The sequence below is a fragment of the Amia ocellicauda genome, chromosome 6 (genome assembly GCF_036373705.1).
Source record: "Amia ocellicauda isolate fAmiCal2 chromosome 6, fAmiCal2.hap1, whole genome shotgun sequence".
In the NCBI taxonomy this organism is placed as follows: domain Eukaryota; kingdom Metazoa; phylum Chordata; class Actinopteri; order Amiiformes; family Amiidae; genus Amia; species Amia ocellicauda.
The window spans coordinates 14,782,167-14,797,074 of record NC_089855.1 but is presented as its reverse complement, the minus strand read 5'-3'; the positions used below and the strand labels follow the sequence as shown (position 1 = coordinate 14,797,074).

General features: G+C 37.8%; 2 protein-coding genes across 2 annotated transcripts; both read right to left on the bottom strand.

Moving 5' to 3' along the window:
- Positions 1 to 610: 610 nt before the first annotated feature.
- LOC136751014 (uncharacterized protein PF3D7_1120000) lies at positions 611 to 7,137 on the bottom strand. The gene is made up of 9 exons (XM_066706232.1): positions 6,992 to 7,137; positions 5,817 to 6,230; positions 5,457 to 5,619; positions 4,858 to 4,979; positions 4,167 to 4,268; positions 3,734 to 3,963; positions 3,316 to 3,379; positions 3,014 to 3,076; positions 611 to 1,546 (listed from the first exon to the last, which is right to left on the bottom strand). The coding sequence occupies exons 2-9, from the start codon at positions 6,189 to 6,191 to the stop codon at positions 1,349 to 1,351; spliced, it is 1,317 nt and encodes a 438-aa protein (XP_066562329.1). The 5' UTR covers positions 6,192 to 6,230; positions 6,992 to 7,137; the 3' UTR covers positions 611 to 1,348.
- Positions 7,138 to 9,041: 1,904 nt separating this feature from the next.
- On the bottom strand, positions 9,042 to 14,764 carry tmem30c (transmembrane protein 30C). The gene is made up of 7 exons (XM_066706230.1): positions 14,398 to 14,764; positions 13,146 to 13,262; positions 12,645 to 12,752; positions 11,996 to 12,086; positions 11,202 to 11,348; positions 10,423 to 10,632; positions 9,042 to 9,774 (listed from the first exon to the last, which is right to left on the bottom strand). The coding sequence occupies exons 1-7, from the start codon at positions 14,596 to 14,598 to the stop codon at positions 9,587 to 9,589; spliced, it is 1,062 nt and encodes a 353-aa protein (XP_066562327.1). The 5' UTR covers positions 14,599 to 14,764; the 3' UTR covers positions 9,042 to 9,586.
- Between the last annotated feature and the right edge of the window lie 144 nt (positions 14,765 to 14,908).

The window sequence follows — 14,908 nt, the reverse complement described above, 5'->3', positions numbered from 1 at the left end:
ATAAAAACCCTCATTCAAGTTGTCTGGCTATCAGAAATTCCTCATCCTAGCTCTGTGTAGTATCACAATGCTTACTGTCTTTCACAAGCTGGGGGCTGAACCATGGTTACACAGACCAGAAAGCCACACCACCTGGGGTGCTCTGAAAAGCAGACCATGAAGACGGAGATCAGTCTCGGTAACAGACATGACTCTGACAGGCAACAATGTGATCTGGAAGCTAATGCAGACACATGCCAGATTCTTTTGCCTGATGTACGCAAGCAAACATCCTTCTGGCTTCTATTATCTACAGCCTGAGCTAAGATTTGAGTTCTTTATTTCTCCTTGCAGCGATTGCTTTTAACCAGTTAAGGAAAGTCTGTTCCAGTCCTCTGACTAGATCAGCAAATTTTCCATTGATCTTAATATATAATTGGGTCTCTCCATCCCAATTATTATTTTTAGCTGTCTATTTTTAAACCAAATGTATGAACAGTCTTGATTGTTTTCCAGGACATGCTGTCAGATGCATCATCTGTGGCTAGAAATAATTACAATTCACTTTGTATGCAAATGACTCAAATCATTGGAAGAGTTGTGTAAAGGATTCTAGCTACTACACTTGAAATTACTCCAAGGATTGATTTAATAAATTGATTTAAAAGCACATCTTGTCACAATGTCATATTTCTCAGCTGATGAGTAGGACATTAGGGTGGTTGTTTTGCTTGTCTTTTAAAACAAGTAAAATCACCAAAACAGCCCATCAAGGTGATGAATAAACAAAAACTAAAAGGATACAAAATGTAAGAAAAGATCACAATGTAATCAAGATCTCTTGTTTTAGGTAGTATTGCCATCTAGTGGTTACAAAGTTGTAACATTAAAGGTTCCATAAGCAGAACTAAAACTTCCTTTCCTTTTATGTTGGGGCTGAATTCACACTAGCCTAATATGAAAACCACATTAAATATTTCACAGGGTCCTTAAAAGGGTGACCCTTTTTATTCTTACCCGGCTCCATATAATTTGGTTTGTGCACTTTGAAGGTTTTCAATTATTTCCATGAATACTTAATATTGAAAGATAAAGCACAAGAGATACTAGAAATAAAACTATCTAGTCAGCATCGAGTAATACCATGCTCTTAAAATCCGTTTCATGGATTTCACAGTTCATAGATTTCCACCAAAGAAGGAAAGTCACATTTATCATTACAATCAATCTAAACCGCATGTTAACAGAAAAAAAAAAAAAACTTTATTTCACACATTAGTGACAAATTAGAATTGGGGAGAGTTAACAAATACACAACAGAATAATAACAATAAATAACACCTGGCAGTCAGCACTACCTACTATGGCATCAATTTGGTAAACGAATCCTCTTCAGAATTGCATCTCTTTCCAGGAATTGATCTTTCCTGTGTTGTATTCGCTTTGAACGCCTCACAATTTTGGTCATGTCAACATCTTCTTTGCTCTGGCCATCAAGAGACAGGGCTTCCATCTGCTTGGATGCCTTGAGAGTCTCTATCTGGCCTTTCATGGATTTTAACTTCTCCTGTGAATGGACAGAAAAGAGTCAGGGGGGATTTCCATCAGCAGGACAGGCATACAGCTAGGTCCTGGCCTCAAGGCCTCTCAAGACAGCAGCAAATACAGACGGTTGACAAATTAAAAGGAAAAATGAACAAAGTGTCTCAGTAAGGTGTTGGGCACCACGAGCCGCCAGAACAGCTTCAATGCTCTTTGCACAGATTCTACGAGTCTCTGGACTCTACTGGAGGGATGAACACCATTCTTCCAAAAGATATTCCCTCATTTGGTGTTTTGATGATGGTGGTGGAGAGCGCCGTCTAACATGTCAGTCCAAAATCTCCCACAGGTGTTCAATTGGGTTGAGATCTGGTGACTGCAAAGGTCATAGCATATGATTCACATCATTTTCATACTCATCAAACCATTCAGTGAGCCCTCGTGCCCTGTGGATGGGGGCATTGTCATGCTGGAAGAGACCACTCCCATCAGGATAGAAATGTGTCACCATAGGATAAAGGTGATCACTCAGAATAACTTTGTAATGATTTGCATCATTTTCCATGCCAGGAAAATACCCCCCACAGCATAACAGAGTCTCCGGACCCCCTCACTGTAGGGGTCAAGCAGTCAGGCCTGTACCGTTCTCTTGGTGTCGCCACACATGCATTCGCCCACTTGTCGAGAATATGTTGAAGGATGACTCATCTGACCAGATAATTTTGTTCCACATCTCTGTAGACCAGTGCCTATGGTTTTTGCACCACTGGACTCTCAGATGTGCATTTGTCTTTGTAATGAGGGGTTTATGCACTGCAGCCCTACTATAATACCCCTCTCTGTGTAGTTCTCAACGGACTGTTCTTGCTGACACAGTCTGATCATGTCCTGCATTGACATTCTCAGTCACCTGGGAAAGAGTTGCTCTTCTGTTTTTCCTTACATATCGCAGGAATACACCAGTGCCAGGGTCATCGAATGTGTGCTTTCGACCACAGTGTCCAACCCTATTTACTGATGTCTTTCCCATAGATCTAAATGCAGATGTAACTGTAGTCACTGTTCCTATTGAGACACTAGCCAGTCTTTGTGACTGAAACTCCTGCCATTTGTGCTCCAATAATGACCCCTCTTTCAAAGTCACTTAGATCCTTTCCTCTTGCCATCTTGATGCAAAATCAAGGTCAACTGGACCTATTCAGCATTTGTACACATGCCACAGAGCATGATAGTATGTTAATTGCTTAATTGTATCATGCAGTACACCTGATTGGAGGCACCTGCATTCGTTATGTTCCTCCACTCATTTGTTCAGGTTTTTCTTTTAATTTGTCACCCATCTGTATATCATGCAAATTAAACCAAGATTAAAAAATAGAAAGCTGCTACAATTTCTTTGTATGTGCTCCAGGTAAAGAGATGACATCTTGGACAAACAAAACAAAAAATAAAGTAATATTTCAGGTGAATCAGTGTAGAAAATAGGACTAACCTGTGATTCAGAGAGTTTAGACTTCAGATCTGACAGCTCTGCCTTCATATGGTCCACATTCTCCTGCAACAAAGAAAAGGGTGTACAACAAAGTTTCTAATCAATGCAAATCTTATTGTAGAGTATTTGCAGAGGTAAAAAGACAAATGTAATACATTTAAGTGTGTAGTACTTAAGCTGCCATAGAAATAAAATCTGTCAAACTGGTTTTTTAAAGAAAAACACTGACATCTGGCTGCTCTAAACAGAACTAAATCTGTACATAAAGTTGAATTTTACATTTTGTGTGGCAGTAGTTTTACCTTTGCCATCAGGGTCCTTCTTTCCTGCTTTTCCATTTCTTCTTCACACAGTTTTTTCTTGACTCTAAATACAAAGACAATAGCATGATGATTCAAAACACACAAACTAGTGAACATGAGAAGGAAAGAGGAATTATTAGATTTATACAAGAAGAAATGCTATGATGATTCAGATCTCTTGTGGAATGGGTTAAGGCTAATCTACAAAAAGATATATAGAATAAACTATACAAACGTTGCACAGAGAACTTCCCTGTCCAGGTTAATAAGAATATAAATAACTATGCAGCATTGGCAATCTTTTCATATTTCCATTCCCTACTCTTGTGCTACACAACTAATAAAAGAAAGAAAACCTTTTTGTTATTCAGCAGTATAGTTCACAACAATATTAGTTTGTCTAACCCCTGTGCATTACCTGAGTTGCTCTTCTTGTGCAACCTGCTTGGCTGTTTTTCGCTGCCCAATCTCCACTTCCTTCTGTAAAATCTGAAGTTTGGATTTTTCCTCCTGACAGACATGCTGGATATCGGCCACACTCATCTGTGAGATCACCTCTTCAGGGGGCAAAGACTTCACTTTCTTAGTACCCAGTTTAGCACAGAGGAAGGCCCTCCCAAGTTTCAGGGTTTGGTCAAAAGAGGTGCTCTGGAAAAACACAGACCACAGCCTTGGTTAGAAGTGACTTCAATACAACTAAAAAAGGTACAACTAATAAAATCTCTTCTTTGCAATATTGATTTCATATAAGAATACGATATGTCCCAGTAGCTTCCCACCAGTATGCATAAGACGTATTAATATAGAAGAATATTAACTAGATTCTGATCAGATTATAAACCAGAATTTACCATGTCTGAGAAGTCTGCTTGGATCTTCTCCTTCATTGCTAAAGACAGGTCCTTCTTCTGCTGCTCGTCTTTCAGCTGTTTTTGTAAGATTTTTAATTCTGTCTGAAAACAAGTACATGAAATAAATAAATCAAATACAAATACATCGATATATGAGCATCCATCATTGGTAATGAGTTAGAGGAATCAAAGCTGGAAGTGTTAAAAGGTGTTGGTAAAAAAGCACATTAAGGTCAACTTTGTAAAAGGTTTACTTGGATAAATAAATCTTGATTCCATCTAATAGATTTATTTGAATTAGTGATTTAATAACAGACAACAACAGAGTAAAGCAAAAATGTGCAGTAATGAAAGGCTGTAGTCAACCCCAAACCATTTTCCATATCCCATGACGTTACGTTACAAATTAAAGAGCAAACTCATTACATCTCAACATTGCATGTGTATTTGAACTCTGTCTGGCCGGCCTATGTTCCTTAAATCTGTCATGCAAGAACAAAACATACAGGTGACTCTTAATGAAAGCAAGAGAGGAAATTATTTGTTCTTTCTATAATTTTAAACAGGCCTAGTCCTGACGCTTTCATGGATGGTTAATAAGGAATGCTGCCAGTTTATTATCAGTAAAAGGTAGGCCTAAACAATACTAGTGAAGAGCATATTTTCCCTGCAAAAATCCTTCAGTTCTCACCTTCAGCTGCTGAAGCAGCTTCTCGTTCTTCATTCGCTCAACAAACTCCAAGTCGGCCTCAGTCCACTCGTAGCCCTGCATGCCTTTAACCATGCCCTCCTGGTCTACTTCACCATGGTGCGCTTCAGGAATCAAATCACAAAAATGCCAGAATAAGCACTCCAATCATGATGCCACATGGACACGTCACCTATTTAAAATATATCATCAGTTGTTCCACCCTGGAGATATCTGTACTGCAGCTGGGTCTTTGTGAAACAAGGTGGTATTTGATTGCAAGTTATAGTGTGCTACTGTTACAGAGGGCAACAATTAAAATGAACATACAGTAGATATAAGGAGAAGAGCTTTGTTTCGGTTTCTCCTCATTTGTATTGAGAAAAGCAGTACTTTTTAACTTAAGCATTTTTTTCCTTTCATGATAGATCTAATATGAAGATATTAGTTTTGGAAGGTAGCTTGGATAAAGATATCCAAGATATATTTTGAAATAAACAAAACAAAAAAAAGAAAATAGTAATTTGTCCGCAGTGACATCTGAAAACTTCTGCCAGCAGCACGGATTGAAATACGGTCACTTCTGAATGAAACATACTTACCAGCGACGGCCAGGGTGCTCTTCCTCCTCCTCATAGCCTTCTCCCTCATCTCTCTCTGCTCTTCCAAGTCCTGCACATCTGAAGGCTCTTTCAGGATGTCGTTGGGGTCCTCAATCAAACACTCTGACGCTTGTTGAGTCATGACATCTGAACCTGGCAAATTCTGGAAAGAGAAAAAGTAACATCACATGTAAAGAGCTGCCTCACTTGGAGACTAGAATTCTCCAAACTTAAAAAAAGAAATGCTCTGTGGTAGCTGTGTGTCCTGAACTCGAACAGCCGCACAGTGTAGATGTGCAGGTCAATGTGCCAGGTTCAGTGTTGGACACAGCTTACCAGTGCATTGCAACCGGCACTTACCTCATCGTGCCCATGCCTTTCTCCAGCAGCGTCTCTTTCAGGAGCAGGCACACCTTCCATGTCCTGGTTTCCTCCATTTCTCCTCATGTTATGTAGTTTCTTAGCACCTTCGGGGTTCAGAGCTGGAGTCCCCGGGGGAGGTGTCCTGGGTAACTGCTTCCCTGTTGGGATCACATTGAGCACCTTCCTCAAGGGGCTGCAAGCTGCACTCCGGGCCAGGCTGTCCCTGTGCACACTTGGCTTTGTTGCGCTCTTGCCATATGAAACATCTTCAGGCTTGTCCTTGGGTCTTCTTTTGCGCTCTGCTCTTTTTCTAGAGCTTCCTCCCGAACGTTTTGTATCCATGGCTTTCTGGCTTAGTTGCGTCGCACTCATTGTCACAGCTCTAGTATAAAACGCTCAGTGTAATGACAGCTGGAGAAAGTGAGTGTAAGAAAGACAGAAATAAAAACTTCTATTAGATGCAAAATGGTTAATTCTGTGCTATGGTACAGTTTGACACTAAAGAGGGTGAATGTCAACTTCTACTAGACCAAGTTAAGCCTAGTATTCTAAATATTTTAATTATTTATTGTAGAATAATGGAAAGTATGGAAAGAAATACCAACACCATTAAGAAATAGTAATTAATTAAAACTGTTTTACTTTAAATCTAGACGCCATTTTCAAATTATATAAATTTTCAACAAGGGTAGATATACATTGTAATTAGTTATAATTAGTGCATAGAAGTTTATTAGTCTTTTTACTGATTGCACCAAAACTTACTGACCACAGTGAGGTTTCAAGAACACAAAACAAATAATTACAATTATGAATGGCTAGACTATATCTAGGTAATACGTTTTGTGCATGTGTAATGATTTAGAAAAGAAGGCTTAAAACAATTTCACTGTAGATGGTATTGGTGTAACAAAATACATTGGCATTCAGTCATGAATCGACAATGCAGCTAAACTTGCAGGTACTGTATAAACTTGGCAGGCATATATTAAGCACGAATTTAATTGCATCGATACAGATTAAATTAACTGTTAATACTACGACTCAATCTAATGAGTTCATTACAGAAGCATGTCGTATTATTATTATTATTATTTTCCGCTGTAATTGATATAATAGCAGATATTACTAGCCGTATGAAAAAGCTCACTGAACCAAGAGCTGCAACTTACCGTAGATTCACATTACGTAAAATGTGTGCATTGCATAGAAACAGAATTAAAATTAAATTAAATAAACACACACACAAACCTAAACTGCTTTAACATTTTTTGAATCGTCCCCGCACTGTTTTCATTGGTAATGACGTCTTACGTAGCGACACTCGACCAGGAAGTGCAGATAGTACATCCGGGTAACCTCGTCTGCCTGGGATTGGCTGCTTCGTCTAAGAGGAAATGATAAAGCGACGCTCTGCTCAGATGCAATGAGTGGACAAAGGACTTTTATCTAAATAAAGGATATTTTGAGTAGCATCCCAGTATTTATTAATTAAATAATAATAATGCTGACTTTGTTTTCGGGAGTTATGCAGCAGTTATTGTTTTCCATGCCGTCTCTTATAATCGGGTTGACGTTAACATTGTGCACGGTACCTGTCAATTCTGCATGAAAACCACCTGAGAGATTTCCAAAACCAATCTCTGGTGAGATAACGTTTAGAAGGAAGTAATTTTTTGGTGAAGTTTACTACTACACTACATAACTATGGCTACTAAACGTATCCACCCCACAGTACATAATAGTATCGGAAGTAACAAACCTATTTTATTGCTGATCCCAGTTATGTATCTAATTCACACAAGTAAAACACACCAGACAGTCGTATATACATTTTACTAGATTTATTAGTTCAGTATTCCTGCCATTTCTCTGGGTCCTAAACCTGGGTGTAATCTTTAGATTACAATGAACGTCTTACGTTCTGATGTTCTAGGCTTCTAATGAACTAATATTAATAAATCATTTATACACCGATCAGCCATAACATTATGACCACTGACAGGTGAAGTGAATAACACTGATAATCTCATTATCATGGCACCTGTCCGTGGGTGGGATACATTAGGCAGCAAGTGAACATTTTGTCCTCAAAGTTGATGTGTTAGAAGCAGGAAAAATGGGCAGCGTAAGGATCCGAGCGACTTTGACAAGGGCCAAATTGTGATGGCTAGATGACTGGATCAGAGCATCTCCAAAACTGCAGCTCTTGTGGGGTGTTCCCGGTCTGCAGTGGTCAGTACCTATCAAAAGTGGTCCAAGGAAGGTAAAGCGGTGAACCGGCGACAGGGTCATGGGCGGCCAAGACTCACTGATGCACGTGGGGAGCGAAGGCTGGCCCGTGTGGTCCGATCCAACAGACGAGCTACTGTAGCTCAAATTGTTGAAAAAGTGAATGCTGGTTCTGATAGAAAGGTGTCAGAACACACAGTGCATCGCAGTTTGTTGCGTATGGGGCTGCGTAGCCGCAGACCAGTCAGGGTGCCCATGCTGACCCCTGTCCACTGCTGAAAGCACCTACAATGGGCACGTGAGCATCAGAACTGGACCACGGAGCAATGGAAGAAGGTGGCCTGGTCTGATGAATCACGAGTTCAAGGTGTTGGCTTGGCCTCCAAATTCCCCAGATCTCAATCCAATCGAGCATCTGTGGGATGTGCTGGACAAACAAGTCCGATCCATGGAGGCCCCACCTCGCAACTTACAGGACTTAAAGGATCTGCTGCTAACGTCTTGGTGCCAGATACCACAGCACACCTTCAGAGGTCTAGTGGAGTCCATGGCTCGACGGGTCAGGGCTGTTTTGACGGCAAAAGGGGGACCTACACAATATTAGGCAGGTGGTCATAATGTTATGGCTGATCGGTGCATAACACATTAGTAAAACATTTATGAACCACAAAGTTATTTTTCTAATACAATGTGAAAGAATAGGAAACAGACAATACAATATAAATAAAGAAATGGTCTTTTCTGATATCATGCAATAGACCAATAAATTTGATACATGTGAATATGAAACCGTAAACATTGACATTAACAACTCCTGTTCCTTATTAGGATTTAATTAAGCTCAAGTTACAGCCGTTGAGTATGTATTCCTTCCAACTGTAATGCTCACACACTGACAGCTGCATAATTTACATAACGTAATAGTGTATTGTTCTCCAAAAATATAAAAGCCAACGTGGGTATGTTAATATACTCACAAAACACTTCCCAAAGTGTACAAAACAATCTTTATTTCGTTGTTATTTCTCTATATCAAGTTAAAGTAAAAATATAGTATCACATTACATTTTCAGAATAAAATAAAATCTATCAAAAGTAGAACACTATTAATCTCATAATGTAAAATCACAGAAATCACACCAAAATCATAAACATTTAAAACATAAAGTGAAATTAAATTAAGATCATAGAGAATCACAGCTTTTATACAAATGTTTACAAAATATTAGAAGCTAGAAGTTCTAATTAAGGGAATAGTGGTTATTTGTCATTCATCAGAGGATACTTTGCAATACAAATATAAATTAAAACAACAACAGCAACACAAACATTTTTGGATAGTAAAGTCACTATATGACAATGGGCGAAACAATGTATATTTTGGTGTGGGTTATCATTCCTTTGCATAAATGCACTTCCTGAAAAACAAATCTCTTTGATGGGCTTATGTGAAATTAAGATAGTTTATATGTATTATATCATTAGACACAAATGCATAGTGTTGGCTCAAGCAGTTCATAAAACGCAACTCAGGTTTAATCTTCCAAATCCAAATTATGTTTTCCCACTTTAAAATAAAAGCCAGTTAAGATCATGGCAGCAATGATGATAATACCTCCAGACACAATGTAGGCAATTGGCAGGAACATGTTATGGCCCCCAAACCAGGACACTGTTGAAAGGATCACCAGCTTTTTCCCTTGAAAATATTGCACAGGAAAATCTGAGGCAGAGATTAAGGTGAAAATAATCAAAATAAAATAAAATAATGTTTCTTCAAACTATTGTAACTTGTGGGAGGGAGGAAACGTTTTTCAATTGCAGGTGACAATTTTAAATAAATATATCATTTTGCAGGACACACAATGAGGAAAGGACATTTCTGAGAAAGTAATGCTCTTGTTATAACAATGAATAAAGCTATTCCATTGGACACTCTTAACAGTAACCACAGGTACAAACTTTTATTTCATTTTATTGTTGGAACAAAAACTCCATAAAATGTAAATGCTGTATAAACACATTACTACTTAAATTATGGTATACAATACCTAAAGTAAGAGCTTAGATTGATTAAAAAACAGAAGACGAAGGGGTTCAAACCCCCTTCTCTTGACCTAATCTATATTTTACCACTTACCTTTATGTCTAAATAATATATTGATTATCATCTGCACTATTAGTGCTGGCCCTAAATTACATTTCCCTAATAAAATTGCTATCAGAAATAACTGTTTTTATGCATACTTTAGTGAGATGATAATAATTTAAAGCTGACAGACCTAACTCAGATGTACATTAGACATACACAGAGGATGTCACTGTGCTGTAGAAGGAAGTCAGAAGTAGGAACACTTTATTTGAAGGATACTGTATGAAATCTGGATGCTGTAGTTCCCAGGTGGGAGTCCATTACTAAACTCTGGGGTGTGATTCAATCTACCATAGAGTTTCTTGAAATTTGGAAATGCTGCCTCTCTCATCCAAACAATGAAATCTTCATTCACAAAACCATTGTTACTTCTTTCATATGGATCCAGCATATAAACAGGTTTCCGCCAGTAAATTGGCTGAGCCGTTCCTAAAACACAAATCCCAGAAGAACACCATTAGGCCTGGATTCCACCTGTTTCTGAAGGACAGAGTTGAACATAATCTGAAATTAACAGACATTTTCATAACTTTGGGGGCCATATGGAAACACCTGATCCATCAAATATTGCATGATTGGAGAAACCAACAAAAAGGAAATGTAGATTCAATGTAAAGATGTGCAAACATATATTATGTTCTAAAAACTGGTTAAAAGAGGCATTAAGCTATACACTCTATTCATTTAATTGTACACACTTTGTCCATGATGGTGGAAACAGTGCTTGTTATAATTATTAAAAAGAAGAATGAATGCTGTAATTACACCTGATAACCTAGAAGAAACAATATCAATAGTAATTAAAATTAAACATTTCCTATTGCTCTTATTGATTGATCTCATGAGTGAGTGTTCCAAGTTACACAAATAGGAATAATCATGGTCATGCTTAATATTGGAAGAAGAAACAAATGTCCAAAACAGGCAGAAACAGGCACTGAAAAGAAAATGAAATAATTAAAAGTTTGTTTAAGAGGAACTCTTCTTGAATAACAGACCTGAAAAGATTTCCGACAGAGTTTCATTGGTTGGCCCTGGGTTCTTAAACTTCACATTTTTGTCAGTGTACCACGTAAGATCCGTCTTTGAGACAGACACAGCCATTTCCATACCCCCAGCTGGGTGAAAGAAAACCTCAAAGGAATCTGTTAAATAAAAAGACAGCACATTCTTTTACATGTCAATTGTAACTTGAACCTGTGAGATGATAAATGTTTGTATTAGATAATCTTTGGGTATACTGGGTGTTGCTATGCCAAGATTTTTTGAAAAACCTTTCAAAAACAACTATAAAAATAATAACAATGACAACAACTAAAATAATAATAATAATAATAATAATAATAATAATAATAATAATAATAATAATAATAATAATGGCAGAGTCTCTAGATATTCTGTTTTCTGTCCAGTCTTGCTCAATAATTTCAAATGTATTACAAGTACTTCAAGGAAATCATATTTCAGAACCGTTGCAAAAATAAAGTGGTGACAAAGTCTGGATGTAGAAAGAATTCAGACAAAGAACTAGTCAGAGTAGTAAAATATGCTATAAACTGGCTTACGACAGTGCTACACACTGTACATAAAGAGAATATTGATACTGAAGAAAACAGTAGTTCATTTAAACAATTTAAACATGATTTGGTATCATGTTGATTTAAAACTTGAAACAGACATCAGCTGTGATTACTCAAATGTTCAGATGCCGTTTTGTTTCTCTATCTGCACCATGGTTGGACAAACAAACTTATAATACATCTGAAGCAAAGGCAGTTAGATGGTCATTTACCATTGAAGATGCTGTTGGCAATAGCCCCACAGGGTGCAATAGGAATGTTATCACTGGTTTTGTCAAAGGGTGCACAAGTATCTTGTGTCGTCTGCATTAATACAAATATTTGTTATCTTAATGTAGTGTGACATCAAGTGGCTTTTTCAATATACAATGCTTGTTTAAAATTTCTCATTCAGTATATCTACTCTGTAATAAACAAAGACTGACAAACAAAGAAAATAGATTTTCCGAACATCCAAAAAATGTAGAAGTCCTGGAAGATCTCTTTCTTTGAATATACAATAGCTTTAATCTGTACTGACTGGGATTAATGATCACATTGTTATTTATCACACATGCGTATAATTGAAATGAGGGCACATCCATTTGAAGGAGGTAAGTAGATTGTCAGCAGGAAAACAAAGACTTATTTAAATCAACAAAGAACATTTCAAAAAACAAAGAGGAAATTAATAAAAACGATGAGGAAGAGGCTAAAATAAGCATGAAATAAGATCAGTCAATACAAATTGAATATTAAATATGATATAAAGCTACACCACATTAAGCCAGAATCCATAACTGTTTTGCTGAAGCCTAAGTAGTGAAATTACACAATACAGCAAGAGGACATATACACAGAATGAGGAAGATGGAAACTTACTTTAAGTTGACTTTTCCTACCCACAAGCTGTGCATCACTCCTAGAGTCCATGTATCTCCGCAGGTTCTGGTGGAAGTTTATTAGCCCGTAGTAGATAAATACATCCCCCTGAAAAATTAAATGCACCCATCGACAACCGCCCCATGGTTTCAGTGCAGATTTGTACCACAAGGAAGGCAGTGAGCAAAGCAGACAAACTGTAGCTACAGTTGAGTGCATTCATGGTGGTGTAATGGAAAGCCCAACATAATTGTTTTTCTTTGCTGTCAAATGAGGGATGTCAACACAGAATATGATTTAATTATAACAAACAACCATGACACCATTTGATTAAAAGTTAAATGTGGTAGCTTTCCTACTTAAAATGTTAGGGACATTTGCTTAAATTGACTGAAAAAGCAGAACCACTTTAATCTGAAGTACATTCCTTCTGGGGTTGTAGTTATACCAAAACAATGCAGGATTGTACACTTTCATCAGTTTGTATCAGTTGCAACATACTTTGAATCCTTCGGTGAGAGTAAAATGGACAGTGCACTGACATTCCTTGGTTGAGTTATGGCTATCTTTGCGCAGCTCATAGCAGGCAGAGCAGTTATCTATATCTGTGTAGTCAATCTGCAAGGCAAGAGGGAAAACAGAAGTATAGCTGTATAAAAACAACTAACACATTAATTGAAACCTACAGCATGAACATCTGATTTACTCACAATGTACAATTTGCTTTAAATAACAAACAACTTATGATTAAAGGGAAGAAGACGGAACAATACTGTTCTCTCCCTCAGTCCCTCAGCACATCAATTTGAGGTACCTAATTTTCAAAGGGATTCAATTTTTACAAATCTTTATATATAAAACACACATAAATGATTTCACTGGCCCTAGGTAAATGTGGAGAACATGTAGTGGGCTGAGAAAGTGTTCACAGTGTGTCAGAAGATGCAAGGGTTGATGATTTACAGAATAAATTGATAGATTAATTAAATGGGATTAATTGCACAGCAACAGTTGCCAGGTTACAATTAAAGAGTTGACATACTGGAAACAGTTGCTTCATCTTCATTTTACTTATTGATTGAAAAATTGAAAAATCTATTTCCTAATATGAATCTTTAAATCATTTTTGGTACTGGTTTAGATTGAAAAAAATAACTAAAACAAAAAAAACAAAAAAAACAAATTGTATTGGAATTTTCAATTAAAATATGAAGTGAACACATAACACAAGTTAGATAAGTCAGGACAAGAAAAGCACCTAACTGCATACCCTTTCTTTATCTACACCCCATCCTGTTTGTGAAATCTGCACTGAAATAAATAACCTTTATTGTATGTTTCCTAAAAGTTGAGATTCATGTTAATCTACACAACAATGATCTCTGGAGGTTGTGTTGTCTATATACATTCAAATACATTATCTGTGAGTTTAGTGTGCATTTTTTCTCCAGCCTTCAGAGAAAATAAGTCCTACATAGATCCAGTCTCAGGTTGCACAGAAATGTATACCTGTCCACATCCAACTGTGATAATATGTTAATAACATGAGCTGCAGCTCTCTTTATTGCCCAGGTGATGATTGACATATGCACACATAGCCACTCCCCTGTACAGTAAGGGCTCTCTTACCTGAGACCAGAAGTAACTCTCAGTCAGGAAGTGTAGGTTCGGTATTTGGAGTTGAGCTTTAATAGAAACACAGGGACTGTTGAGCAGACTATACTAGTAACTGCAGGAGGTAACAAATCCTTACCTTCATCTCTTGGGTTGCAGTGACAGTGAGGTAAAGCCAGATGCCCATGAGAACACACAGCAGACCGATCAGGTAGAAGAACGGCAGGACCGTCTGGGCAGTGAGGGAGGGGGACCAGGCAGGAAGCTTCTGCTGCTTGAAAGCCGTGTTGTCAGGGCGCCTCGCAAAGGGGCCTCCCGCATTGACCTTGTTTTTCAACATATTCCCCTACACCTGAAGAAAAACTGCACCCCTTTTTAAAACCTCGTCTGAAGTAGCCGGTCACAACGTCTGCTTAGCGTGTCCTGCTGCCTCTCCAGCATTGTCAAACCTTTGAAACCAGAGGTCTGTTACTCATTAACTGCAATCACACTTGTGTTCTTCCGCCTTTTCCTTCCTTCCTTTTGCATGGTCTGTTTTTTTAAAGAAACAGACCCTTTTATTTTCTTCCATATTCAGTAAAAACCATATAGGGTCACTTTCCCCCAGCAAATATGACACTAAATATGAAGTATGGTGTATCTTTGTCTGT

Coding starts and splice junctions, on each gene's coding strand:
- LOC136751014 (XM_066706232.1), bottom strand. CDS start 6,191: ATGAGTGCGACGCAACTAAGCCAGAAAGCCATGGATACAAAACGTTCG. Junction 4,980..5,456: donor GAGCACCCTGGCCGTCGCTG/GTAAGTATGTTT, acceptor TGATTCCTGAAG/CGCACCATGGTGAAGTAGAC. Junction 4,269..4,857: donor AGCTGCTTCAGCAGCTGAAG/GTGAGAACTGAA, acceptor ACTTGTTTTCAG/ACAGAATTAAAAATCTTACA.
- tmem30c (XM_066706230.1), bottom strand. CDS start 14,598: ATGTTGAAAAACAAGGTCAATGCGGGAGGCCCCTTTGCGAGGCGCCCT. Junction 12,753..13,145: donor CTCTCACCGAAGGATTCAAA/GTATGTTGCAAC, acceptor TTAATTTTTCAG/GGGGATGTATTTATCTACTA. Junction 11,349..11,995: donor TGCCAACAGCATCTTCAATG/GTAAATGACCAT, acceptor TTTATTTAACAG/ATTCCTTTGAGGTTTTCTTT.